At 39.3% G+C, this 24,121-nt stretch overlaps 1 protein-coding gene across 4 annotated transcripts; it reads right to left on the bottom strand.

Annotated features, from left to right (window-relative positions):
- Positions 1 to 1,519: 1,519 nt before the first annotated feature.
- Positions 1,520 to 23,713, bottom strand: LOC118406200. Of its 4 annotated transcripts, XM_035806104.1 has the most exons (18): positions 23,583 to 23,713; positions 22,573 to 22,659; positions 22,319 to 22,405; positions 19,114 to 19,225; positions 17,781 to 17,878; positions 17,299 to 17,400; positions 16,340 to 16,456; positions 13,936 to 14,022; positions 13,052 to 13,131; positions 12,559 to 12,673; positions 10,359 to 10,451; positions 10,016 to 10,130; positions 9,222 to 9,268; positions 6,384 to 6,509; positions 5,705 to 5,857; positions 4,711 to 4,836; positions 2,833 to 4,072; positions 1,520 to 2,160 (listed from the first exon to the last, which is right to left on the bottom strand). In XM_035806104.1, the coding sequence occupies exons 2-18, from the start codon at positions 22,618 to 22,620 to the stop codon at positions 1,958 to 1,960; spliced, it is 2,949 nt and encodes a 982-aa protein (XP_035661997.1). In that variant the 5' UTR covers positions 22,621 to 22,659; positions 23,583 to 23,713; the 3' UTR covers positions 1,520 to 1,957. The 4 variants fall into 4 exon arrangements, with proteins under 4 accessions (XP_035661997.1, XP_035661996.1, XP_035661998.1 ...); XM_035806103.1 differs by lacking the exon at positions 22,319 to 22,405 and having other exon boundaries at positions 22,486 to 22,659; XM_035806105.1 differs by lacking the exon at positions 22,319 to 22,405 and having other exon boundaries at positions 22,486 to 22,659; positions 23,579 to 23,692.
- Between the last annotated feature and the right edge of the window lie 408 nt (positions 23,714 to 24,121).

The following is a 24,121-nucleotide window of genomic DNA, read 5'->3' as shown; positions in this document are numbered from 1 at the left end:
AAAAAGTACAAAACCACTATTACTGTACAGTAACAGCATCTGTTTGTTGAAAATTGCAAAAATAGTGTCAGTTTTTATGTTTGTCCCATTCTTCATGAATGAAAGATACCGGTATAACTGCAATAATAATACCCAAATTTTAAGGAGCTTATAATATAAAGGCCAATTTGCTATACACCAGAAAGTTGGTGAATGGTTTCATTAATGGTGAAAATTTGCTGAGTGGTAATTTTTATTTTCATTTTTTTTCTCAAAAAAATAGGTGCGAGCGAATCCGTGAACCAAGAAATTAAATTGGTGTGGCCTAAAAAGGCATTGAAAAAAAAAATCACACTTATTGTTATTAGAGTAGGAGACACCTTCTCAGTAAGGTCTTATGCAGCTTGTACTCAAACCAAAGCTGGTGTGTTGAGGTGGTTAAACAGCTATGCACGATTAAATAAAAGGTTTAAAAGCCACCAGCCTCATATACATGTATGAGGGAGCTTCAGGAAAATTAAAGCCACAAACAAAAAAATCTCGGCATGTAAAAGAAAACCTAACATGTCTTAACTTCTTCTTTTACCAATTTGTTAAAACAAACCCCCACAACTATTACTACAACTTAGTACATTGTAGTACAAGCAGCATTACACACACCAAGCATTATAATTATCAATAGAAACTTCTAAGCCACCAGCAAAACACCTTTTCACACCACTATTTAGTGCTACCACTGACCTAACACACAACATTGCAACAAAGACATCTTTCTCTATCTTAAAGAGAGCACACGGACAAACATACATTAGTGGCGTCTGGTAAATGAGTTCTACATAAAAGGCAATTGTGGTACGTTCTTTGCTTAGTAGGTCTTCAATGCCAAATCCTCACCCAAACAAGTTCACCACCCTATAGGGTAGTGACCTAAGCATGAAACGTAATTGTAGTGATCTTTGCTTAGTGGGTCTTCTGCAGAAAGTCTTCTCCCAAACAGGGTCAAAGTTTGTAAGGTTATTGAACTCTGCAAACATGCATGAATAATGAGACAGATGGCAAGGCACGTGTAATCTAGTGGTCAGGGTTATTGGCTTAGAATATGAAGTGTCTGGGTTTGAATACCTAAAAGACATGTTGTGTCATTGAAGACACTTAACACCCATTTTCTCATTCAATACTGAGTGCCTAACTTTAGTTTGGGACTGGGACTCTCAAATAGGACATTAAATAGCGGCTCCGTGTTTGAGTAACACACCTCAAGAGCAGGGGTCCTTTCTGGTGTGGGTGGATCAGATGCTTAAGTCCAAGTACATTGTACATTACAGCATTGTATATACCTTAAAATGGGTCAAACATATGGCTTGTACTGTTCAGTACAACCTGGTATGTTATGCCATGAGATGGTTTACCCAAGGTATGCAATGCAAACAAACAAAAAAAGTCTTGAGTGTGTCGTATCAAATTTAGCTGCTATGTGGTGGGGAAACTAATGCATACCCTTAGCTTATTGATGGTTGGTTCTGGCATAACCTCACTGGTAATCTTATGACAATTTGTATTTGACTCACTGCTACTTACTAAAGCAAAAAAGTTGTGTGGGGATTTTTAAGAGCAGTCTTCAATGGTCCCTCTGTAAAACAGGCACACCTGAAAATGTATCTAAAACACCTTCATTATGAACATCAGAAAAATATTGGTCTTCAGCATACCGCAACATTTCATAGTTGTGGAGTGCTCCCAGGATGTATTAAAAAACAAACTTACAAACCAACCAAACAACCAAGTTCGGAACATAATATTCACAACAGTTAACCTCTCCCAATTCTTCATAGTCTGTCCCAGACTTGATGTACACAGTACAGCAGCGCCCTCATACTTTTGATTGAGGTACTGCAGGGCTATGGCAGCCTGTCTCCAGGAAGGGTGCCATGCCTCCAGCAGCCTGAGCTGTGTGTAGAGGGACAGTACAACAGCGCCCTCAGACTTTTGACTGGAGGTACTGCAGGGCCATCTGGAACTGCACCAGTGCGTAACCATGGCAACCCGTCTCCAGGAAGGGCGCCATGAGGTCCTCGAGCAGCCTGAGCTGTGTGTAGAGGGACAGGACCGTGGGGATGTGGGACTCCAGCAGGACCAGCATCAGGATGGTCACCAGGTCATCACAGCCCAGAGGATGGCTGTCTGGAAGGGTTAACAACAAAATGGCAATGTCAACATTTGGTTAAAAACAGTAATACCAATAAATATAACTAGTATTGACTTCTTACCTATCCTCATCCTTTCCATCTATCCATCCACCCATTAATCCACTCTTCTATCAATCCTTCCATTAATCAATCCTTCCATCCATCCATTCTTTCAATCCTTCCATCCACCCATTCTTTCAATCCTTCCATCCATCCATTCTTTCAATCCTTCCATCCATCCATTCTTTCAATCCTTCCATCCATTCTCCCATCCATCCATCAATCCTTCCATCTATTAATCTATCTTTCCATTCTTTCAATCCTTCTATTCTTTCAATCCATGAGGTCCATTAATCTATCCTTCTATCCTTCCTTTCTTTCAATCCTTTCATCCATCCATCCATCTATCCATCCATCCATCTATTCTTCCATCCATTGCAATATGTGCTAAATAACAGAAAATCATGCAACTTATGATTTTGGAAATTTTCCAGTTATATATGATTTTCAATCATATCCAGATGCATGAGTAACTTGTTATTTGGCATATACTTAATGGCAACATGATTGGGTTTTATAGTGTTACTAAGTTGTAAACTACTACATGTTGTAGTTACAAAAATTAACCTTGACAACATTTTACGATAAGCAAGCCCAAACTTTCTACCTTCTCCCTGTACTGTCCTGAGCTGCCCCACCCTCTCATTAATGTCCCTCAGACTCTTGGACAGAGCTTGGAGCTTCCGCAGGGGCGTGGCTTCCCGAAGCACCTCGCTGAACGTGTCGATTGCTGTGTAGAAGTGCGTCGACCTCCGACACCTCGCGTTCCTTTCCTTCCTCGCTTGTACCATCTGAAGGAGGTTTAACGCTTCCTCGCTGTCTTTTCGCGGGACCATTTTTAGGTTAGTGGGGAGAGCTGTTCTACTCCTTTTGGGTGGCACAACATCCTTTCTGTCCAGTGCTGTGGTTCGTTCTCTGAAACGTTCCTTTGGAGTTGTAGCATCTTCTTGTTGGTCAACAACTAACGGTAAGGCACTTTCCTGTCCGTTATTTCTGTAATCACTATTGTTGTTACCAAACACAGAAGAGGCCCCAAGACCAGAGTCTGAACTCAAATCATGACTTTGGTTTCCCAAATTTTTGAAATTCAACCTGACTCGAACAGCTTCCAAGTCAGACTCACAGGCACTCTCTGCCATAGGAGTTCTACAGTCATGACTCTTGGTATCTTCATCCTCATTGGCTACTGCCATGACAACAGCTTCATCCTTTCCTATCTCCACATCAATTTCATTGATGGAAGCAAGCGATACATTTCTATCCCTATAACTTGTATCTTCCTCTTCTTCAGTTGTTGCAATTGTCTCCATAGAGTTTTGCGTCACTTCTACAGCTTCCTCTATGTCTTCATTATTGATAGTTGGATCCAGACTGACATAGTTGAGTCTATACTCGTAAGAAGGCGGCCTCTGAAGCTGTTGGGAGATGCGAGGACTCAAGACGATCTCATCTTCATCTCTTAAAGACAAGGCATCATCATTTGTTGTCTCTTGAGATTCTTCCTCTTGGGGGATATCTTGGTTGTTTTCTGAGTTTCTAATTTCAAATTTTTTGTTGTTTGATGCTGTAGATACAGTTGCATCCTTGTTATTCAGTGATGCATCTTTTTGCAGATGTGCGGTTTCTGAAAGACTGTCGCCGTCCGACTGTTTATCGTTGTCGTCACCGCTACTGTTCCCGCTGGTGGGCGTGGTCAGGTCGCCGGCGCTCTCAGTCTCGCTGCCCTCCTCCGTGTTAACGATCTCTGGGAAGAGCGAGAGAATCCAGCTGTCGCGAATCTCCATGTCCGAGACTCGGAGCCTCTCCAGCGCCGTGCACAGCTGTTGGACTTCTTCTCCATAGGCAAGCTGGGAGGAATAGAGAAATGGAAAATATTACTACTGACAGTGACTGTAACAGTCAAACCTGTACTAGTGACCACCTCAAGCTCTTTATGCAGTTATTATTGGATGAGCTGACTTAAAACTCGGGGCTAAATCACAAGGGTCTGGTCAGTGGAGCGAGCTGCCATTCGGCGCCACTCAGGTGACTTCTATACGACAATAATTGCCATATGTGTGGCCAAAGGACTGTAGGTTTTGAACCACTCACACCTGAAAGGATCCCTACTCTTTTCGATAAGTGCTGTGGGTTCTTTAACATGCTTGAGGTGTGGCACTACTCAAACACTTAAATCACAATACAAAGTTATTAAATATGGGATGAATATGTCATGTAATGTTACAATGCATCATTTTACATGTAAGTGTGCAGAAATAAAAGGTGTTATTCCAAAGAGTAGTTACTCATTGACAAGCAACTGGATTTTTGGAAATGGTTTGGTTTCCAAAACCATCAATCCAGTTGCTTGAGTAATTACTTTTTCGTGTACAGTTAATCTTATTACCTGGATGTCTAACCTACATGTATATCAACATAAAAGGTGTTATTCTTTCTTGAGAAGAATAATGGATTTCTACAAGGAAAAAAAAGGCCCTACATGTACCTCATACAGTGCAGTAATGGCCTCCATAGTCTCTGAGAAAAAGCACATCTCATAGTACAGCCAGACTTTCCTCACAAAGTGTACATCGTTGGGCTTCAACTCTCGCTCTGCAATACGCTTGGTAATCTGTAAGAAATAAACAGAGAAATGAATATTACAACTGACAAAATTTTGCAATGATTGTGTCATTCACAACATCTGAGTACTCGTTGCCTGGGGCTCCACTGGTATTTGTGTTATTGCAAGTAATGTAAAGTCTATGAAATACATCATAAAAATACATACATGTAGATCTACTATACAATGTAGCTACATGTAATTTGAGAACTTCTTACTGCATGTATATGATAAATGCAGTATGATTTATAAGGATTGAAAAGTACTGGCAAAGGTAGTTAAAACAAACTTCTGAATCAATGTGAAGTTGAGCTGCCATACATGTATACTACATTTAAGCATTTTAGTTTCACTGCGTACTTGCAACATGAATACGATCATAAAATAAAAACATTATACACATTGTGTACACTGACTGTGTTTAAGGAAGAAATTTCTAGACTTTACTATACGTAAATTTTCACAGTACTTTATGCATATGCAGGGTTGGACAAGTTTTCTAAAATTGACTTGTCCTATCGGGCAAGTACTTAAAAAATTTACTTGCCCGAACCAACTTTTCACTTGCCCGAAATCTAAATGACATTTTTCTATGTATATTCATGGCCTTCAATGGAATTTTTGTTATTGGCTCTATTTTCCGTGTTAATCAATGCTTGATGTCATGACTTTGAAAAGTACCAAGTACATCAAAATCTCACTCAATGGAGAAAAGCTAACTTGTCCGATCGGGCAAGTGGGGTAGGTCATGCACTTGCCCGATTGGCATTTTCACTTGCCCGGGACTATAGGGCTAGTGGACTTGTTTATCCCTGATATGATCACAAAATAGATGTGTAGTGTACACTAGCTGTGTTCAAGTAACAAATGTCCAGACCTTCCTGAAATGTTTGTGTATCTCCGTCTTGAGTCTGCGCACACAGTTCTCGTTAGGGTCCACGTCCATGTCATGTATGATGACAAACTCATCGTCAGAGCTGGAACTACTGTTCAGTCTGGCCTCATGCATGGACAGGGACAGGTCTGTGCTCTGGAACAGGACAGACAAAAACATTTCTTTATGTTAGACCATCTAGAACAATGAATAACTGCCCTGCACTTCTACAATAGACTGCTAGGTGGCAGGCTAGCCTGGTCTGGTGCATAGACAGGGACAGGTCTGTACTGTGGAGCAGGACACACAAAAGCATAGTTGACCATGTACGTTGTAGAACAATGAATATGTGCACTTCCAGTATAGATTGCTGGGTGGTATCTGTACACAGCCTACAATATATACATTAGCTTACAATGGAAGCTGCATTGAGTACGTACATGGCTATGTTTGTGTCAGTGCAATGTATAAAACAGTGACTGTAGCTACATCTATATGCCATACACTGTTCATAATTATACAATCATAACTTCTTTCAATGTCATTACACACTTGATATAAGATTGCATGCAAAATGTTTGATCACACTTCAAAACCAACAGTACATGTAAACACACCACAACTTTATCTAAGTAGAAATCAAAATGCTGATAAATCCAGTTCCTTTATTTACAGAACTTACTCTCTGGAAGCTGACATTGAGATGTCGTAGCTCCTCTTCAGCCGACCCAGCCTGACACAGCTTCACCACCCACGAACAGAATGCCTTGTGTTCTTCTGCTATTGGGTCTCCACTCGTGTGCACTATCTGTGGTAGGTGGAAGGGTGAAGATTACATGACCTGCATTACTACAACAGACAGCTAGGTGGCAGTAGCACACAGTCACGGTGGTCAAAAAGGCTATCAAAAATCCTCACTCGCAAATCATGCATATGGATGAGGAAATCAATGTCAATCATCCATTTCACTACTGGCAACAATAGCTGATTGGTTTACGCCATTGTAGGCGGGGATTACGTTTGTTTTGGTCGCTCCAAGTGGAGCTATTTTTTGACGCGAACTTGCTCCTTTGATATGCGCGTCTTTTCTCCGCCCCCATTGTTCTCCACGTACCAAGTTAACAATACCTGACCTTTTCTGTCGGTCATTCTCACGCTGGAGCTCGGCATTGAAACCACCGTTTTAATTCTTTCTGAACTATATATTTGTCTATATATCATATTCACCCAACATGCTAAAACTAAACCTTAGGTGAGCAAAGATCGAAGGAGTTACCGTCACTCCCGGGTCACGCTTGGGACGGAGCAGTGGCCATCGTTTACAGACACAACCCGGACAATTATCCTTGCCTTTTTTTACACACACACACACACGCAATTGCAACCTACGTGTTTTGATAAACGTGTTCTCTCAAATAACAAACTCCTTATATTCTCGTCATTCTGTAAATGAACTAGGTCCATACCAGCGCTTGACGTGGCGAATGTATCGATATCGGTAGTACGCTGGGCATTACATGGTAAACTTTAAACTGGCGTCCTTTGCCCCGCAATTTTCTTTGTTTAGATTATACCTTATACTATAGAATGGATTTGAAGTAGTAATAAAACGCATGGTAACACGGACGAAAGCATAGCAACCGCAATACCATGAAAATTCACCCAACTTACCGTGACCGCCATTGCCGGGCGCATCTGCAAGATTCAGCGGGGGCGGCGTAGAGCCCGCCCTCCCGCCCGTAATATAAACACAAGCCGGCCTTTCCTACGGAAGTCTAATATTCTCTCTCTCTCTCTCACTCCACACGCACACACACACACACACACACACACACACACAATTGAACGACAGAACACCGGTTTAGTTTCTTGGTGAAGTGAAATCTATATTTTGAACATTTGCACGGAAGCTTACCGCACACGGGAGAACGTAATGCACATTGACTTCTCGACAAAGTGCGTCTTCAAATAAAGATTCACGAACCGGCGTGTCTAGTCCTGTCCTACAAAATAACTAAAAAATGAAGAAAAAAAACTTCGTTCTCCGCTATTTGTAGAAACAATTTCATATTGCCGTGAATTTTGTAACAGAATCTGCAGTTCGCAATTCAGTAGGCTTCGTAACATTACACACCCAAGCGTTTGATGTGCTATCGGCTTGCATACGCTAGAGGAAAAAACTCAACTTTTGACGCCCTTGGTAGAAAAATGAAAACGGTTCAATACTACAAAGAAACTATCAAAGAAGCACAGTAGTAGATCAAACTTTTGTGAAGTAGGGGGTCAGATCAAGTCCTTGGTCAGATATGTAGTGTTGTTACCTGACAGCGGAACCGGATGAAACCGGTTTTCTCTTTTGTTTACAAAAGACGCCATTTTACTATTTGGGACCTCGTTCAAAATTTCTAAAATAATCTTAACTATGGGAGAAAGTGCAGCTGCGAAAGTGCACTAAAGATCTTGTAGAATTATTGGTAGCTTAAATCTTGCAGACACAACAAACTGTACAAATAATTTGCTACAGCCGATTCTCTCTCAAATTTCGCGCCCGGGACGACAACAATGGGGCCACGCCAGTTCATTTCCATATCCCTGCCGTCCCAGGTAAGTTGTTGTTGTAAGAACGTACGGAGGCAAGAACAAACCGCTCTGATGTTCGCCGACAACCTAATTATAAGTCTAGAGCATAGACATTCTTCCACGTGAAAATCTGAACAAAACGTACAATTCGTATTTTGAGCCATATCTACCGATAGTTTACACTTAAGCTGACCAAAAAAACTTCATCGTGAAGAAAAAACTATCGCCGCCATCTTGGAGAAAAATCAATCGATTCTCTTCCATCGCTGTGGAACTATGGGACAAAACGTAGTGAAAATGTGACAAAATTAGCTAAAATGTCGTAGACACTTAAAACTGCATAAGGTGGAATATTCTTAGAGGTCCTAAAGTCTAAAGCATAGGTCAAAGCTTTGCTTGGTGCGTAAAATAGAGCATTAAATTCAAAGTTCAAAGTTCAGTGACCTAAAACGACCTCCAATACGCACATGGAACAGCGGGCGATTTGAAGCGTTTTGCACATGGTCATCCCAAATAATTGAGATATTTTTAAGGCGAACTAATGTAATTTTCGTGAGCATATATTTTTTTCCTGATGTGATAATCATATCGTGCGTTATGTTGGATGAAATTTGTGTTGTTTTTTTCACACCGCCACGGCTCGCGCGGGCCGGCTTGTGGGCGGAGCACTCTGGCCTGGCAACGCGGATAATACCCTAGCAACGTGACCACCGTGAGTGTTAGACAACAATCTATTCCTTTATGCTGAAAAGAAAATGTCTTACCACCCGTGTGCATTATCTGGAATACTATAGCTAGTAGGTGGAAGGCCAAGGGTGAAGATTATATGTACATGATTACCTGCAGTACTACCACAGACAGCTAGGTGGCAGCTGTACACAGTGTTAGCGAACAATCTATTCCTTTACATTTTGTATATAGCAGAAAGAAAATATCTCACCTTAGAAACTCTCTCACCCAATGTGCTCCATGTAGAAGACTCTAGAACTAGAAAATAAGAGAACAAGAATATCATTAAAGTTGCATGCATCAAATATCAATAGCAGCGCAGTGTTTTTGTTATTTCTTTTTTATCATTGTATAGAATCATCATGTTTTTGTCATAATTTTGTTAAAAGGTGAGTGGCAAGAGGGAAAACAGTGAAAAGAAATGCAGACTACTATAATCATTGAACAAGTGTACAAGTGAAGTTTGAAGACTGACATACCAGACTGCAGAGGATTAAGTGAGTCTAAAGGGTGCCAACAGACAAGAAAGCAGAGAGAGACAGACAGAGAAGACAGAAACAGAACAACACTCAGGATAAAGTTGTATTACTTTATCTTACACTAGTCTAAGCAGATGAGCATTTACTAATTTCTTAAACTTGAAATTCAAGGCACAGAAATTTGGTACAATATAACCAGTTAGTTTTTCCTTGTCTTCATCTTACATACAAGAACACTGCAGTATCTACTACATGCATGTCGACATATTCAAAAATAGTGACTATTTGAGGCATTCAAAGAATTTGATGGCTTACAGTTCAGGTACATGTAAACACACATTCATGAAGGAAAAAAGTACAGTATATCCATGAACCAAACACAGAAGCCTACAACATCAATAGCATAACTGTGACAGTAAAGCTATTACATGTACATTTGTATGTATAACAAACACCTCTACCTCAAAAGTGGGTGCAACCAAGTACCGTTAATTTCCTATAGTTCCACATGTTTACTTGTACTTACCATCGGTTGCCCTGGCCCCTCCCATCACACTTGTTTCCAGTCCAGCTGTGTCCTTGTCTTCATGGAGGTCACTGATAGCCAACCGCAGAGCCTCTTTCACACTGACAAGGAGCAACTGAAAAATAATCATACAAGACATACCATTGGTCGAAACTTAAACTCAAGTTGCTAGTCAATAATATAATGGTAGAAGGTACATCTTCAGTATATTCAAACTCAGAATTTACCAAAATGTTTGAACTTGCATACATGTAGTAAGTGCCAATTCTTATCAAATGTGCATGTACATTGTAGGTACCCTAATGTTAATATCTACTTAAAGTTTCATAGGAAAGAGTTCTACCTTTTTGTCCAACAAAGACTTCTGCTTCTCCCTCTGTTCCCCTAACTGTTCCTGTGCAGAATGGAAGGTTGACTCTATCTGCGGGGCTCTCCTCTGTATGAACATAGGACAAAAAACACAAACAATTAATGTAAAGTTAAATTTTCATTATTTCACTGTAAATGACATGTCAAATACTGTAGCATAATCATCATACAATTTCCTGTAGTGTCCAGGTACATGTTCATATTAAGTACTTACAAAATAAATTGAACTGTACAGTAATGGATAGGCAAAAGGTTAGTGTAGTTCCAGTTAGATAACTCAATAACGGGAAGGTAGAAGGCATGTACAGTGCAAAGGGATATATATTACTTACAGTACAGTGTACAAGGCTATTCTGGTGCCTGCTACACATTGTCAAGCACAAGAAACTGAGTCACAACAGAAAAACAACTTGTACTGTAGTTCAATGGATTGATGTAGAAACTGCAAAGTGCATCACATTATCACCAACAGGACTGTGCAGTGTACGATACACATCACAACAATAATCATTATTCTAATTACAACACCTTTTTTTACTCAGTTACCTTGTCCTCAAAGTCCTCACCCTGATAGCATTATTTCAGTTAAAAAAACAAAGAGTCTAGTTAATGCTATCTTAGAGAGTGTAGTTCCTTTCACAATATAACAACATTGTTACTAAACCCAAACATGTTTGAGCATAATGTACAATGTTATGATAAGACAGATTATCATTATCAAAATTGTCATCTTTGTCTAAAAATTGTGGTGTTTGCTAATACGTTTGTAGTAGTGATTTAGTTTGTACAGGTACAGGTACTTGCACATAAACATTATTCTACAGGTATGGGCACAGTTATTATAATTGCATCTAGGTACACAGTCCTAGTAGACATATGTCTTTTTCGTGATATATCACATGCAACTTTCCCAACATATACTTTGAATGTCATGTAGCTTTGCTGTCAAACAATATGGCAATAAAAAAGGCAATATCTGTTCAGTGCCCATCACAACTGCTGTACAAAAAAAGAGCGTGATTTCTAGCAAAATAAAGTCACTAATAAAATGCTGAAAAATGGTAAATGCATGATGTGAAACGACCAATTCTTTGTGTACCTCCCACTCATAGTCTACTTCTTCCACTGACTCCTGAGAGGCATGGTTGGATGGATGGAAAAGGCAAGGAAGGAATTCAAAGTAAAATAACATGTTTCACTTCCTGAAATGGTATGAGGAACTAAAAGGTACATGTACCTGTTCGAAATGACTGTGTAAATGCAACACAAGTATGCTTCACTATACATTATAATATAAGGCTTAAAGTCTTGTATCAACAAAATGTCCTACATCTAGAGACTCATGAAATAACTGGATATTGAAAAGATTTCTGGCTTTCATATGTGGAGTAATTCTTAAATATTAAAAAGGATTGACTGACAGTGTATTGATGAAAAATAAGATTAATCTGCATATCAGTGGACTTTAGTGGATATCAGTTCTCTGTTTCAGCCCGTGTCTTATCATGAGAATAACTACATGTCCGTATTTAGCAACTTACGCTTAGTGCACTTTCCAGACGAGTATAGTACCTTTTTAAAATGTTACGGCATGGACTATGTGTAACAAGCACTCGTATGACAGTACCTAACATTACCTCTAAGTCTTCATCCTATTGTTAGGCATCAGAAAAAAAAGAGAGAGAGAAAAGAGCACTGAAAAACTGAGTTTAGATTAAGAATATGAAGAAGCAAGGTACATGTACATGATTGTACAAAATGTATAATGTATACAATGCCCATGACTCAAAATACAAACATGCAGCAATGCAGTTACTACATATAATACTGCATGACACAAACAGTTTTAGTACAGTCACTATAATCCTTATTTGAGATTCAAAAATCATGTTAACCTAACTGACAATATACAATCATGAAAAACAGGGTCTGACAAGAATGGCTAAATGTATAAAACCTAATAATAGTATGGGAACTCAACTAGTAACTACACGAAGAACACAGATTCAAAGGAACAAAATATAGCAATCAGTGCAAGTCAGATACAAATATGCAGTATTTTCAAAATGTCTATGATAGAACTTCTGAAGGAAGACAAGAAGACAAGGAAGGGCGGCTAAAGTAGCTGTATAATAAGACATACAATGTACATGTATAAAGTTCTAGCCACTCACCATCCATTTACTTGATCGTTTCTTCTTCCGGAGCTCGAGGAAGTTCTTTATTTCAGCCATCCCTCTAAGTAACACTTCAAGGTGGGTCTTGATGCCATCTCTGGTCTCTCGAACTCTAGAAGTTGAATTATGCACACTTGATGTAATAACAAAGTGCAAATATTTAATGTACAGGGTATCATAGCAAACAGTCTGACCTGATGAAGAACATTTAAGACTATTTTCTAAATCACACAGGTAAATGAGAGTACTGTAAATGCAGAAATGTTCGCGGTGGATTAATGTTCGCGGTATTCGCGGTGACCACTTCACCGCGAACTTAAAACCACCGCGAACATTTTTCTATTATTGTATTAGACTGCAGTCTATGGTGTTACCGTAAACTTAAATCCACCGCAAAAAGTCCTTTTACCCGCTACCGCGAAATGAAATCCCCGCGAACTTAAATGCATTTACAGTATTACCAACTTGTAGATAATAAATCATGACTCACCTTTCTAAGAAGTTCCCATCAACTTTAAGGTTCTTCAAGTCCTCTTTAGCCTGGTTGACTTTCTTCTGAACATCATTAAGCTGAAAACAAGAGTAATACTACTTATAGAAATTCATGTATCAATCAGTGCAGTCTGAGAATAGCCCTATTGTTGAGTACAAAAACAACTGCCAAAGAAAACATCTTGTCAAGGCATTTCTTTTATTCATGTTAACTTTGCATAATTCTTGAAATAATATTAGACAGGTTTGGTGTGTATTCAAGGTATACTATTGTGTATTTACTAATTGCAAATTTCTTTGTGAACTTTGTGTAACGTGAGCCTTCAAACCCACAAGACACCACAGCAGTGAGAATGGTCTGTGTTATAGGCTGAATAATAGTTCGAAACAGAAACTAATAGTTTTTGTGGTACCATATGTCTTATTGAGGGAGGCTTGCAGTGTGAAACTAGAGAGGCAACATTTTCGTGAAAATGCAGAATGTTAGAATGCAGCGGTTTTAACGGTCACGATTCAGCCGCTAAATTTTCTTCGTAGCAACTTTTTAATTACGCGAATCCAACCAACACCCACCACCCTTGCCGCGGCACTGATTACTAGCCCTGCTTCTTTACCAAAACATGCCCACAAATGCAGAACAGAAAGTCCCAAGGTTTTGTCCTCTGGGAAACATAATAAAAAGATGTCGGTTAACTGAGAAATGAAACCACACTCAGATTATATATCAACACAGTGAGACTTTGCTAGCAAAGATACAGCATGCAGGGACAATCAAGAATAAAAATCATTGAGAACAATGTAGTGTACTCCAATACTTAGCTGAAGGGTCGTGAGATGGATTCAAATTTAGATCTGTTTGAGGAAAAAAAATATTTGTCCCACCTTTTCTCTAACTATAGTGATGTCATCATCCAGTCCCTTCTTCACTTCCTCAAGAAAGTCTTTACTGTAGTCTTTCAGACATATTTCCTGAGGAAAAATACACTTTACTTAGTAACTCCTTGTCATTTGTAGTAATATAATACTACCTGATCTTTTGATAGTCTTACATCGTCATCTCTGTGTAACATTATCTAAACATCCCAAAACTATCCTTTGACAATGTCACTTTTTATTTCCTGACTTAAGCTTTCATGTAACATGAGACACAGGAAAAAATAATCATTTCTGTTAAGTACATAATACTTTGCACAATGACATTCACTGTAATGAACAAATAAAGTATAATCATTACACGAGAAGTCAATTATTATATTCTATGCTTTAAGTGAGTTTAACACTGTCTTTCTGAGTCTACATGACTGTCCATGTAAAATTCTCCCCATGTTTGGCATCTGTTAAAAGCTAACCTCAAAGAATGTAACCACATGTGTGTCAGGAGATAGCAGTGTTAGTTCCAAGGCTGCTAGCAAACAGGACTGGCCTACTTTTCTGTTCTGTGCCAATGTGACCTTACGGTCACCTGAATGTGGAAGTCTATAGCCAGCTCTTTCTGGGTCATTTTCAAATAATCTAGTACATGTAGTATTAGTACATGACAGTAGTAGTAGTATCAGTATTCAAATTTGTAACGAGATTCTATACAGTTCAGGTGGCCTCTAAAATCTAATGGCTTAAGTTAGAGCAAGGCTAGCATCTACACAAGACTGAGAGGTTATGGGTTTGAGTTCTGGCATGAATCTTGGTTAGACTGTGTCCTTAGTAAAGGCACCTAACACAACTTTCGTCACTCCAACCAGGTGTAAAAATGAGTACTACCTGACTTTGGTTGGGAAAGTAAAAGACAGTGGGAAAAGAGAGATGGGCTCCACCCAGGCTTTTAGCTAGGAATTAATTTTAGGGCATCCAAAGTAATCGGAGTGATCTGCGGCGTGAGCATTGTAGGGGGTCCGGGGGTTTCCCCCCCGGAAAATTTTGAAATCATAACCCTCTGAAATGCTATTTCCTGCATTTTGAGGTGCATATTTTGTAGAATTCAGCCAAGATTTTTTTGTGTCTGTTACAATATGTTTGCCCTGACTGAGGCTGGGAGGAAAAATTTGGGCGTCCGTAGGCGTCTTGCTTAAAAGTATTGCGTCCGATTTCTTATGTTTGTTAGGACAGTGCGTCTAAATGACGCGTTGACGCATGCCTAGCTAAAAGCCTGGCTCCACCTTCCAATACTGTTCCCTACACACAGTCGATAACAACCCACTGCCCTTGCGACCTTTAAAAAGGCTACATGTATATATATGGAGCTACCTTTACCTTTTCCTTTCTACAAAAATCTGGCAACATTTGTTTGTAATAAACAAGAATACCCTTGACCCAAGCCTATGTCAGAGCCTTCAGCTTATTGAACTTGAAATGCAAGAAGAAGAAGACGAAGAAGCAAATATTCCATTATAGATGATATATATGTCATCCTACACCATGTATATACAAAATTTAATCTTCTTTTTTGTTTTCATTCCTATCCTTTATGAATTTAGAAAATTGTTACTGATAAGTATCCTGTCCAAATCCATATGTACATGTATTATCTCTGTGTTTGTCAGCAGGGCTAGCCCTCTGTAATAGCCATAGGCTAGTAGGGCAGCCCTGGCTGTGTGTTCTGAACAACCAAACCAATGAATAAAAAAAATCAAAAAAAGCAATTGTTGACTTAAAAAGGAACAATATACAAATCTGTCAGACAATTATTTATGACACTCGATGAACGATTCTGACAGGTGTCAGGTAAGATTGAGCCTATACAGACAACTGTCAAAAGAAGAATATCTACTACGGGTACCTATGACTAATTGAGTTGAAAGGTCACCTATTGTTACATGTTGCTGACACCTTATAATTACCCTAGAGGCATAAAAGGGCAAAGTTGTCTGTACAACAAGTAAACACAGAAGAAACAATGAAAAAATTGACTTGGTGGTTAACCACAGAATCCTATCTGACATACCAATTTTGGAGAAAAAATTTAGGACAAAATGTTGAACCAAAGATTCTACAAAATGCTAATAGCACTCTACTCTTGACTAGTTCCTAAATACCGAAAGTTGGTTATGATATAGTGTGGAAATTTGCAGAAAATGATGTGTCTCAATTTGTCAATGATACATATAATCTTGTTGTTGTTGATGTTGTCATCAAGTATAAAACAAACATGTTCATGTAGAATTCCTTGCACTACATGTAAAAAAAATCTATTCACAACTCTATGACTATACACTGTATACTGTAGTGCCTAGTGGTCAACTTTACCATATGTGATATTGTAACGATTTCTTTGTCATTGTCTTTTCCTCACCTGATTCACGACTTTCCTGGCGAAGTCGCTGCGGTGTTCCCTCATGATCCGTTTGGTCCCATCGGTGACCTGGAACTGCCGCTGAAGTTCGTTGTCCGCTCCGTTCAACAGGCACATCTGAACGTGATAGGGGCACACTGGCATCATACTGTCCAACCACCCACTTTCAAAATGTCACGGTTCAAACTGACTCCAACAGGCCTTGGCCAAAAAAAACTGCTATACCATTCAAAACCTATTTGAGGTTTTGGTAAGAATGAAATACAGTACAGTAGTAGTTTGTACAAAAAAAATCCCCATCACATACGTCTAAAAATAAGCCAGGAAAAAACGCTGGTATGAAAAACGCTGGTCACAAGGAGGCCATAGTTCAACTTCTTGGCTTGCGTCCAAGGTGCTGTCTTTTCTGTCACTGCGTCAGATCTTCACTGTACCAGTCTTTTCAAAGGTTGCTGAGATAAAGCCGAAAGCCTTGAAGACTGTACTTAGACAATTGTAACCCCACAATTTGTTGTACACACACTAGCACGTATCATTTTGTGGGAATCAGGACACCACTGGAGATGTTGTCACAGCACTGGGTCACACGTCTAGTGGTCTTTGGACTTTAATCCGCTACTAATTAGGTACGCATAAATAAACTAGGGGAGCACATGTAATACTGGCTACATATTGCAGTATATGTATAGGTGCAATAAACAGTATAGAATCCAGAAAACTTTGTTAGATTTAGAAGCAATCTTATGGCCGGACCTTCTTGTCATTGTCATATTATGACTCAGAATTTTTTAACTAATTAAAGATAAAATTTAACTGCTTTGCTAACAAGTTTGCTCTAAATTCAAGGCTGACCACTTCTAGGCACTGAACTATGTTCAATGTAGCAGCATCTCTTCTCCCTAAGTCAGAAACATCATGCTTCAGCAAATTTGTGCTTCAGCAAATAAGTTGAAACCTACCTGCATTTCCAGCATGTTGTCTATGAGTGGCAGGTCATCTGGGGTCAGCCTGATGACTGGTAGAACGTAGCAGTGTAACAGTCGGAACAGGTCCTGTTTATACTGTAAGCACAATGTACAAGAGATGGAGATGGAATATGACATATGAAAGAACTTGTGGAGGAAAAATTTCTTTCTCTTTCAGTGTTTTCTGTTAGTATGAAGTACTGTATACATGCACAGCTTTTGTTACAACATGGCCACTACCCTTCAGCCAATCAGAGCCTTTCAATTACTGTAAATACAGAAATGTTCGCAGTGGATTAATGTTCGCGGTTTTCGAACTTAGTGTTATGACAATAATCATCATACCATCATCAATCATTTGTAGCACGTTTTAATTTGTACACATAATATACAACACAGGAATGTTATTCTAGCATAATGATTATACATGTATCTATATTTCACATAGATACATATAAATGATGTGTTATACAAACCTCCCTAGTTGAAGAGTCTCTCTTTAATAGTTGTCCTGCAATGTCAAACAAGTTGTCCTGGTCATCATCATAGTCATAACTGCTCCCAGGCCCATAGACTAGAAAAGAGGAAGTTCAACAAGGAAACAAGTTAGAAATATTCTACTTGAACATGAAGCCTAGCCACATGTTGTAGGGAATTTATGGTGATGTCATTTGATTTAAGTTAAAATAGCTGACACCAGGGTTGAACAAGTTTTCTAAAATCCACTTGTCCTATCGGGCAAGCACATAAAAAATGTACTTGCCCGAACCAATTTTTCACTTGCCCAAAATTCAAATGTCACTGTTACTAGTATATGCATTTTCACTTCCAGCAATGGAATTCTCTGTAGACAATTGCTTGATGTCATGACTGTAAAAAGTAACAAGTATATCAAAATTGCACTAAAATCAATGGAAAAATCTTACTTGCCCGATCGGACAAGTGACATGCACTTGCCCGAACAGCACTTTCACTTGCCCTGGACAATAGGGCTAGTGGACTTGTTTATCCCTGTGACACTGTTCAAATGTTTATTCAAGGTGTGGGCCTAGATTAACAATGTTGACAGTGTCTTTCAGAAATCTAATTATCTATAATTACTAAATGTATCTCATTATTACAAAGCTAGAGTTTGCTTTCAAGCATCTGGCAGAAGCAAAATTGCATGTGCAAAGAAACCATTCAGTACTCAATGCCTTAGTGTTACCGTACGGTAATTTCTTTGCAAACATCCTCAACTGATAACATACTAGTAATTGTCATGATGTTCGAAATACAGGTGCCTACAACTTATTTCACTTTTGCATTCGAAAGTGAAAAAAAACTAGTAGTAGGAACTAACATCATGGCTTGTTTAACCTGTATTCAGAGACCTACAAATAAGCATAATATCACAAATTTGTCTGTCATACAGTTAACAGAAATTCTTTCCTTGGGTGGCAACCTTGCATGTTTAATAATTCTTTTGGTTATTCAGAATCCATAATTGCAAGCATACTTCTATTTGCTGGCCAAGCATCTGTCGTTTGTTTTCATAAAGAATTGCAGTAAAAGTTATGTATCATTAATTCCTTCATTCAATCATTCCTTATTTGCCAGTGCGTCTGTATATCTGTCTGTACATCTATTCAATGAATTTCAAATATCATTCTCTTGCACTTTCATTTATCCATCCTTTCTTCAATCATGACATTGACCCCTCCAATGGCTTCATTATAGTTTTTTTTTATACACATACATTGGGTACATTCAATTTGATGTTGGTTATTACGTAATATGAATGAATAAAACAATTGAAAGGGAACTGACTTTCTTTTGGCCCGTTGACCGCTGACTCTGGGGAGCAGTTTGAGGGTGCGTACGTCACCCATCTCAGCACCTGCTGATGGCAGTTGATTCTTACAGTCTCTAACAAAAGCACCTGGAAAAATAAAACTTTGACATTAAATAACTGTGTAATTATGTATTATCAATACCACCCCTGCAGTTCCAGAGCAAGCTGCTAGGGGGACCAAACTTACATCACCTCTTCCAGCATCAACAAACAACAAATCTGCCGACAAAACATCATAGCATATCCTGGATAAAAGATACAAAAAGGCAAGTTTTGCTGCAGTATTAAGGTCACACACCAGGGGGCCCAAAATCGACCTTGACCTTTGTCTTTCCATCATCTACCCACATATCAAATATCATTATGATCAATTTAGAGGTTCAATCTTATTTTCATTTCAGACTTGCCTTATTTGTTAATTATTTTTGGGGTAAGGCAGTTCTCTTGATACTGTATTACCCAATTATAAAAATATCTTTAAAAAAGTTAATGACTTAAGACTTTTAAAAGTTAAGCTATATGTTGTATTCCCCACATCAAAGGAAAAAGCGGAACTAAAACTAGAGTCCAATGAGTAATACAACACTAAGTATTGATCAACGTATACCAGGGCTCTAGCCAGCTCGACATTTTTTTCCGTCAGCCAATTCCCATTGTCGCAAAAACACTATTCCAGGAGTTAGAGACACTGAACTAAGACCTTGAAAAACTGGTTTTAATGAGATTATCGTATGCAAAAGGGTACCGACACACATTGTCAACAATCATAACAATAGCAAAACAAACAGTGTGTGGCTTTTACGACCGTGGACGGCATCCCCAAGCCGCCTGTAGCTTCCACCAAGGAGCTTTTATCAGATTTTTGTCCGTCAAGGTTGACGGATTAGTTTTAAAATTTTTCCGTCACATGCAGCAAATTTCCGTCAATTGACGGAAAAACGGACGCTGGCTAGAGCCCTGACGTATACATAGTATTGATCTGAAACTCATTATGTACAAAATGTACACATACACCTGCGTCATATACAGTGTGACCAGAAAGTGGCACTTTGCTTTGTTTACACACAAATAAACATATCCTGGAGATGTCGAAATGTGTACTGATATTTCCATAAATTACACATCCTGGTCAAGTTTACACCATTTTAAGTAACAAAGATCAGGAAGAAATAAACTGAAACAAACAACAACAATGCTTTTTTATGTGTTGTCAAAAATATTCATAAACTGTGGCATTGAATAGCAGAACCACAAGACTAGTGCATGTGTAGGATGAAGAGGTCACAGTCGTGGGTTTGATACCAGCACTTCTGGATAGACAAATAGTTGAAGTACATACCTGTATTACCCAGGTGTCTGTATACATGGTCATGACATCATGTCTTACCAAAAAGGAACACTTCCTCTTAGTCAAGGGGATTTCACATGTTATAGTTACTGAGTAGCGGATTTTACATGGTTTTATGAGGACGAACCGAACTGAACTGAACTTCACATGTACAGGCCTCGAAATACTTTTTTCAGCCAGGTTGCGCAGGCGGCAACCTGAATCAAAAACCAACTTGCGCCACCAGCATTTCAGGTTGCGCCACTTCCAAGCTGTTACTTTCTCCAAATTAGCTGTAGAAGCTATTAATTTCAGTTGAAGAAATATAGCACCAAAAAAATATGCAGGGCAAATTAAGCGCACTATTCTCAATAAACAACATCCATTTATCAATCTTTTGAAAATGAAGACTGCAACAAAAATAATACATTTTTGTATCTCAAAGAACCGTGAAAAAAATTGCGACCTCCGTTGAACAGTGCCTACCGTGCGCCCCTCCCCAGTATAGTCATCGTCACACTAGCTGTTGTTTTTCCCGCATTCCACCGACAGAATTGTCCCAAACAAGCAAAAAAAACTCTCCAAAGTAAGCCTATATATGTACAGCAAGGACGGTAGGCAGTCGATGAGTTTTCGTAAACATTGTCAAAGTTGCACGCTTTGTTGCGTGATTTTTTCCCGCGAACACAGCGAATTCTACTCTACAGCGTTTGTACATTAGATATTCCACCAATAGCAGCGCCCAGGCACGCTACGTCACGCCGAAACGGCCAATGGGATGCGACTCTCGCGATTCGCGAGATGTGAGTTAGTGCGAGATGGCGTGAGACTTGAGATGAAAAGTGGCGGCTGCATGCCGAAATCGGCAAATTTTGAACTTCGAGCGAAGTTTCCGGCGGAAAATTAGGGCTTACCAAAGGCGTAAATCCCCAAAACAGGGCGTACATTTTCTGATATTTTTAGTAAAGGGCCTGTAACTTGAGGATCGTTTTGTTTACCCCCAAAAAATCAAGTTGCGCCGCGCGCAACCTGACTTTCTGAACAACTTGCGCACGGAGAAAACTACTTGCGCGGAGGGGGTGCGCAAGTGGTTAATTCGAGCCATGCATGTATGTACATGAAAAATGTCTACTTAGAAGGTTTTATTTCATTTCAGCTGCTACTGCCACTTTGAGATGTATTGTAATGCAGCAAGCAATAAAGAACTTTCATTTGAACATAACACTTGACAAACAGTACTTTATTAGTTTCACTCTATCTGTGGCAGGTAACTGTCCTTTAGCTAGATGTCAGTGATACAGTGTGTCCTGTTTCCATAGAATTTCATACTGTTATTGCACTGTTACCATATTATTATTGTCTTACCTTAAACCACACAGCTGGTTCTAACTGGAAGTCCAGTCCAGGCCCTTCCGATCCCCATCTAATTGTAGCAAGTAACCATCCTTTATTTAACCAGATCTCAGTAATACAACTTGTGCCCTGTCTTCATACTGTTATTGTCCTGTTATCATACTGTTACTATCTTGCATTAAATCACACAGCTGGTTCTAAAGGGAAATCCAGTCCAGGCCCTTTCCAATCTATTTGAGGCAGGTAACCATCCTTTAACCAGATGTCAGTAATTTACAGCGTGCCCTGTCTTCATACTGTTATTGTCCTGTCATCATACTGTTACTGTCTTACCTTAAACCACACAGCTGGTTCTAACTGGAAGTCCAGTCCAGGCCCTTCCCCATCTATCTGTGGCAGGTAACCATCCTTTAGCCAGATGTCAGTGATACAGTGTGACCTGTCTCCATACCCTGTCTCCATACTGTTATTGTCCTGTTATCATACTGTTATTGTCTTACCTTAAACCACACAGCAGGTTCTAACTGGAAGTCCAGTCCAGGCCCTTCCCCATCTATCTGTGGCAGGTAACCATCCTTTAGCCAGATGTCAGTGATACAGTGTGACCTGTCTCCATACCCTGTCTCCATACTGTTATTGTCCTGTTATCGTACTGTTCTTGTCTTACCTTAAACCACACAGCAGGTTCTAACTGGAAGTCCAGACCAGGCCCTTCCCCATCTATCTGTGGCAGGTAACCATCCTTTAGCCAAATGTCAGTGATACAGTGTGTCCTGTCTCTGTCTCTCAGCTCCAGGAACATGGCAGTAGTGGCACCCACTGGGGCTTACCCAACATTTTCCTGCAGGAAGAAAAAAAATGCCTCAATACAATTGTACTGTTAAACTAAAAGAGGAAATGTTCGTGGGGATTTAACTTCACGGTAGGGAGAAAATGGAGTGTTTGTGGTGGTTTATGCTGGAGGTTGAAAAAGGGGCTTATATTGGGCAGAATTTTCACAGTGGTTTTGAGTTCACACCAAAGAGGTCACACAGTTAAACCAGGACATAAGACGGCACCGTGAGCATTTCCACTTATTATAAACAGTATTTGTTCCTCATTCTGGTAGCAGTATAAACTATGATTTACTATGCAAGACATTAAAGAAATACATTAAGGACAAAGAAAACTCAAAACGATTCACACTATGTCCTTGTAATCTGATCATGAAGAAACGTTTCGATCTTACTAGTCTGGCTTTGTTTGTTGCACAATAAATGTTTGTAAATTACATTTCAGTTTGGAGCAAAACTTCCATTTCAATTGGAGCAAAATTAAACATTAACATTTTCTTTAAGATAGTCTTCTATAACACAAAGACATACTACAGTTACTAAGTATTTACCAGCAAGCGGCTAGCCACTGAAAAATCTTTGGGCTACCGGCGAAAAGAGGAAGTGGCCTGATTTTGAATTTTGTAAACAAAACTTCGGCTGGCAAGAAAGGCACCGGTAGCCTTACTTGAAATTAAATCAATCTCCTCAAGAAAACAAAAAAGGAGTCTAGAACAATATCCGTGGCTGTTGTGTAAAATATAATGTATAGCAGTGGTCAAATCATATACAAATTGTAGATATAATTTTTTGTGGTCAGATACACTGAGAGCTTTAACGTTATAAGCTTCAAAGATATCGTACAGCTATAAAAGCATGCATTTCCAAATGAAATACGGGAAATTGTATCATTCCTTGGCTTCTGCAAGTAAAGAAGGAACAGTCTACCTACCGTGTTCCTCTGTGAAGGTCTATTCGGCGTCTAAATGCAGAAATAAATTTAGAAGATTTAGTAGGTTTTGTTGTGGGGAGTTCCCGCTCAGCTGATACTGATAGGCGGAAGTACTGATAAGGGAACAGTGCATGATGGGAGGTTTTTATTTTGGACGGGTCCATTCGGAACGGAGGGTGCGGAGGGTCTATTCATTTTTCTACAAAAAAAGTACAGTATTGAAAGTACTTGCAGAACAAAATGAATTTAAATAAGATAAGACTTGCGTGATAAAATTAAAACATCACTGATTTCTTTTACTGTACTTTTTTCTCTGGGTACTGTAAAATGTAAAATTTTCGGGTGGTTTTGAAGTTCGCGGTAGAAACTGCCAACCAGGGTTTTACTGTAAAAGTGTAAATATTCACCGTTGTTTTACGTTTGTGGTGAAGAGTACCACGAGCAAGCCGCAAACATAAAACTGCGACTATTACTCCGAATATCTCCCCGTTACAGTATTCTATGCACTACTGTGACTACAATGGCATCCGCTAGAGGGC

Source organism: Branchiostoma floridae, chromosome 18, assembly GCF_000003815.2.
Source record: "Branchiostoma floridae strain S238N-H82 chromosome 18, Bfl_VNyyK, whole genome shotgun sequence".
NCBI lineage: Eukaryota > Metazoa > Chordata > Leptocardii > Amphioxiformes > Branchiostomatidae > Branchiostoma > Branchiostoma floridae.
This window is presented reverse-complemented; position numbering and strand designations above follow the sequence as displayed.

Excerpts from the sequence above, each read along its gene's own strand:
- LOC118406200 (XM_035806103.1), bottom strand. The coding sequence starts at position 22,620 with ATGTTCCTGGAGCTGAGAGACAGAGACAGGACACACTGTATCACTGAC. Across the intron at positions 10,452-12,558 it reads AACGATCAAGTAAATGGATG|AGGAGAGCCCCGCAGATAGA; the intron begins GTGAGTGGCTAG and ends ATGTTCATACAG. Across the intron at positions 4,073-4,710 it reads CCATTACTGCACTGTATGAG|CTTGCCTATGGAGAAGAAGT; the intron begins GTACATGTAGGG and ends TATTCCTCCCAG.